The 5285-nt window shown below is 54.5% G+C and overlaps 1 protein-coding gene across 1 annotated transcript; it reads right to left on the bottom strand.

Annotated features, from left to right (window-relative positions):
* Positions 1-2991: 2991 nt before the first annotated feature.
* GUITHDRAFT_148600 (hypothetical protein) lies at positions 2992-4510 on the bottom strand (the record flags this gene model as incomplete). The annotated part of the gene is made up of 5 exons (XM_005819411.1): positions 2992-3661; positions 3862-3960; positions 4005-4080; positions 4131-4292; positions 4444-4510. 5 exons carry the CDS (start codon positions 4508-4510, stop codon positions 2992-2994), a joined length of 1074 nt encoding a protein of 357 aa, XP_005819468.1.
* Between the last annotated feature and the right edge of the window lie 775 nt (positions 4511-5285).

Here is a 5285-nt window from a genome sequence, read left to right as displayed (position 1 = left end):
GAGTCGAGTGAGAGGAGGTGGGGGGGAGGCAGAAGGAGGCAGGAGGCGAAGGCTGGAGCAGGAGGAGGTATCAGCTCACGAGTGTCTTTGACAGCTTTGCTGAAGGTCTGCGGATCCGTTTCCAGCTCCTGCACAGCTGCCTCCTGCACCTGCGCTCAGTGCTTCTCCTCCCTGCCCCTTCCCTCCTCGTCCTCATGCTCGCCCTCTCCCTCTCCTCGGTGTTCCGTCTTCACAAACTCATCCCTTCCCCTCTCCCCCTCCTCTCCTCCTTCATGCTTGCCTGACTCTCGGGTTCGTTGGGCTTCAGCTGCATCCTCAACCCCATGTTACTCCTCCTGCGTCAAAGGTCAGCCATCTCCCCCCCCTCCTCTCCTCCCACTTGAAGCAAGCAGCCTGCGGTTGGAGCGCGAGGGGTCGGGGAGCGAGGACGGGGAGCGCAGTGGCCGTCCTGACCCCTGCCACCTCCGTCATCTCCACCGCTCAAGCATCGCAAACCTTGTCGCACCTCTGCCCCCAACGAGCATGGAAGGCATGAAAGCAGACGACGACGCGATCGTCATGGCGAGAAAGACGATACGGATCATGATGGCGGGGATGGAGGCGTTGGTGCTGAGCTCGTTGCGACGGGGGTGACGAAGGATGCGATCAGAAGCTATCGCGATGAGAGCTGCGACACACACGCCACGTCAACGAGTGCGAGCGTAAGCGGAGAGCGATGAGGAGGAGGCAGATCCACAGGCAGAAAGAGCAAGCACGGTGAGAAACAGGGGGAGCAGATAGAGGAGGACGAATGGGAGCAGCTGCAAGAACCTGTCAAGCTCGGTGTTCACTCCTGATCAATGTTCTACTGTATCGAGGACATGCTAGAGTTCGTCTCTGGAGCCGAGCACGCTGACAAAGAGGGACGGTCAGATGCAGCAGACAAAGGATCTTCCTCTTCCTTCCATCCCTCAGACAAGAAGCAGTGTTTTCGCAAGAGCTCTGATCTACAACCTGACACATTGATCCAAGCTGCAAGGACCAGCTGACCTCATCCCGTTACTTCTAGTTGTTCCCTTGGCATCTTCTGTGCATATCCCTGATCATATTCGGCACGGCTTCAAAGGAGCAGCTTTGCCTTCCCGTTAGCCTCTTGCCACATAGCAGCATATCGTCTCGTAAGCGTGCGATTCTAGCGCCCTTCCTATCCCAACACCTGCCTCTGACTTGCTGCTTCATTCCTTCTCAGCCTCTGTCTGCTCCTCCTCTGTTCTCTTGCCTCTGCTTCTCCTCTTTCCTCCTCATCATCGTCCCTGCTCCTTGTTCCCCTCCTTCCCGCTCATCAACAGCGCCTGTCAGGCATGGCGGCTGAATTCATTCCTTACATCACCCCCCTAGTTTTAGACTTCAGGAGTCACTTCAAAAGCAGTTAAAATTGATCTGTATCTTTGAATATTGAGAGTAATATTTGGATCCTAGGGGATGGAATGCAAACTTAATTTTATGTGTTCCCATTAGTACCATGGGCTGACGGCCTCCTTCTACCAAAATTAAATTTAATAATTAAAATGCTACTAGATTTATTTTAATTTCTGTTTCAGCCACTATTGTGCTGTGACCCATAAATTTATTTCTCCTACTATTCTATAATATCTAAAACTGACTCCAATACCATGTCACCGGATTATATAAAGGATTAGATACAGTTGTATGACAGATTTTACACCTCAGCCAGTGTACGGTGGCCCGGCCCGGCGGGCCCACGCTGCCGGGCCCGCCGATCGGAATCGCCGGAGCCGGGCCCGCCGCCGCCGAGCCGGGCCCGGAGCCGCCGAGCCTATCACCAGCCGCTGAGCGCCTCACTGGTCTCATCGACGCGGGTGGTGTTCGAGGCCCCCGTCCCGCAGGCTGGGGCCCGCGGCCCCAGCTGAGCGCCGACCGTACCGCCCGGCCGTGTACGGTGACCCGGCCGGCCGGGGCCACTCACGGGGGCCGGGGCGGGCCGCCCCCGGCCCAGCACTACGCAGGGGGCTACAGTGACCGTACTGAGTGACTGCCGGGCTAGTACTGTCGGAGTGACCAGCCTTGAGTGACACCGTGCCCCGCCGGGATGATGACCGATCCGATCATCGGCCAGCCTAGTACTCACAGAGTCATTGACTACCGGCGGGTACCGTCAATCGGACTGCCGGCCGGGCCGCTGACTCTCACTGTCACTGCCAGTGAGTCAGACGGTCACTCGGAGGCGGCCCCGGGACTCATCATGGCTTGGCGAGTCAGAACTTCCGGCGAGACGCCCGGGGTGTCTCCGGACTTCAAGGCTTGGAACCGTGTCGGACTAAGTCGGAACGCACGCCGATGTTCCCGGAGTCCGAAGTTCATTGAAGTTGGGCTGCGGGACAAACGGCTTACACATTGAAGCGGCGGCCAGTGATCGCAGCAGCCGAGACGCGGATGAAACCGGGGTCCGACGATCTCAGTCAGAGGAGGAAGTAGCCTGAGGCTCGACTTGAATGTCCGATGAGTCATCATTTGCTTCCTCTTCGTCTCCAAAGTGAGAGGTGAGCTCGTATGACTCTCCCGCACTTGCCTGCACCTCGTCGAAGACGTCTGCCTTCATGTGGAACAACTTCGCGACCTCTGTGAAGAACCTGATCACCTTGTCTCCTGCTTCTGAAGATACAAATACTAGCGGCACTTGTCCGCCTCGTGCCCTCAGCTCGAACAACCCGTACATCTCCATCTCCTTGTCCCAGGCAGGTAACATAAGGTCGTCTGGCAACCCGAGCTGTTTCCATAATGCCTGCCGGTACTGATGGTCGCGCCCCAAGATCTTATACGCGTATTCAATTCTATAGGGCCGAGTGCTTGACGTCAAAATCTCCATGTCGTGCTTGGGCAAGTTCTTGATCGCAGATCGGAGCTCCGGCGAGATGTCTCTGTTGCCCGAGACAGTGATCTCGCACACTTTAGAGAGAAAGCTCTCAATCAGATACCTGTGTGAGTGCAATATCATCCTGCACATGTCAAGCAGATTGATGCTGACCTTTGAGTTAAGTCGGACAGCTGACGCTTGTAGTAATGGACTAGCTGCTCACACCGCTGTATCTTCAGTTGCATCTCTGCCTCTGCCTGGAATGTTTGTTGCGATGCGTTCAATTCCACTATGTTTGCCTCCTGTTCCAAAGCCTGCAACTGATAAGTTTCGTACGTATTCTCCTTCTGAGGAGTCTCGGTATCCTTCTGAGGAGTCTCGATATCCTTCTGAGGAGTCTCGGTATCCTTCTGAGGAGTCTCGGTATTCTTCTGAGGAGTCTCGGTATTCTTCTGAGGAGTCTCGGTATTCTTCTGAGGAGTCTCGGTATCCTTCTGAGGAGTCTCGGTATTCTCCTTGTGAGGCTGAGTCTCAGCATTCCTCATCATCTCTCTCTCCATTTCCTTCAGGGCCCATTTGTATTCCATCTCCCTCTCCATGTCTCTCGTACTCATACGCAAGGCAAGGAGATAGGCACTCGTCTGATCGGGAGCATCGTCCCCAATGATCTCGCGCGCCTCTTTGAGGTATGATAAAGCTTCGTCCCTGACTTTGTCCACGCCAGTTCTGAAGGCTCGCAAACCCAAGGGAGGGCCTGAGGAGGGGCCTGGAAAGAATCTGAGATGCAGCCTATGCCCTAAGACAATGCTGACAGCGGAAAAAAGAGAGGGGGAGAGACACAGAGACACAGAGAGGAAGCACTGCAAATAAAGAGCAGAGAGGCAGAGGAACAGGCACAAGGAGAATATGAGCTCACGAGTGTCTTTGTCCGTTTCCAGCTCCTGTACCTTCAGTCAGTTTTTATCCTTTCTGCCCTCGCCTTGATCTCCCTCTATCTCCCCCCTCACTCTGTCCCTTCTCCTCTCCCCCTCCTCTCCTCCTTCATGCTTGCCTGACTCTCGGGTTCGTTGGGCTTCAGCTGCATCCTCAACCCCATGTTACTCCTCCTGCGTCAAAGGTCAGCCATCTCCCCCCCCTCCTCTCCTCCCACTTGAAGCAAGCAGCCTGCGGTTGGAGCGCGAGGGGTCGGGGAGCGAGGACGGGGAGCGCAGTGGCCGTCCTGACCCCTGCCACCTCCGTCATCTCCACCGCTCAAGCATCGCAAACCTTGTCGCACCTCTGCCCCACACGAGCATGGAAGGCATGAAAACGGACGACGACGCGATCGTCATGGCGAGAAAGGCGTTACGGATAATGATGGCGGGGATGGAGGCGTTGGTGCTGAGCTCGTTGCGACGGGGGTGACGAAGGATGCGATCAGAAGCTATCGCGATGAGAGCTGCGACACAACGAGTGCGAGCGTAAGCGGAGAGCGATGAGGAGGAGGACAGTGTTTTCGCAAGAGCTCTGATCTACAACCTGACGCACTGATCCATGGCTAAAAGGACCAGCTGACCTGATTCCACTACTTGTTGTTGTTCTCTTGGCACCTTGTGTGCATATGATTTCTGATCTCGTTCGGCACCGTGACGGCTTCAAGGGACCAACTTTCCTCATTCTACAACCTAGTGTCTGATCTCTTCCCTCCTATCCCAACAACTGCCTCTGCCTTGCCGCTTCATTCCTTGTCAGCCTCTGTCTGCTCCCTTAAAGTCCTTCCTCCTGCCTCTGCTTCTCCTCTGCGTTGGTACGGTATCAGACTTTCAGGAGCAAGTCAAAGAAGATTGAAGCATTATGTATAACTTTGAAGAATGAGCACAAACATTTGGAACAAGGGGTCAAATTGACACTGAACTTGAGAAAATAAGATCCTACCAGAGCCTATCAGAGCCTATCAGAGCCTATCAGAGCCTATCAGAGCCTATCAGAGCCTATCAGATCCTATCAGAGCCTATCAGAGCCTATCAGAGCCTATCAGAGCCTATCAGATCCTATCAGAGCCTATCAGAGCCTATCAGAGCCTATCAGAGCCTATCAGAGCCTATATAATCGAATCAACCTCCACCTCACTGGCCAGAATCTATTTAACCCAAGATCCACCAAAGACTAACTCTCAGTACACCTGAGATCCTCACACCAACCTTATTCACCTCAACGATACACAGCTGTGCAGTCTCTAACACCTTCACTGATGGTGATAGAACTCTCAGAAGAACCACACAACACTTCCTTTATTCACAGCAGTCACCTTCCCTTCAGTCCCTTGCAACCCAGTACAATGCACAGCGCGCAGTGGACATGAGTCCTCCTAACCCCCTCTTCTCCGCCTGACCCTCAGGCTCGTCGATTCCTTAATTACAGACCTATGTCGAAACCCACTTCCATCTCGCTG

This window comes from Guillardia theta, assembly GCF_000315625.1.
Source record: "Guillardia theta CCMP2712 unplaced genomic scaffold GUITHscaffold_225, whole genome shotgun sequence".
Taxonomy (NCBI): domain Eukaryota; class Cryptophyceae; order Pyrenomonadales; family Geminigeraceae; genus Guillardia; species Guillardia theta.
This window is presented reverse-complemented; position numbering and strand designations above follow the sequence as displayed.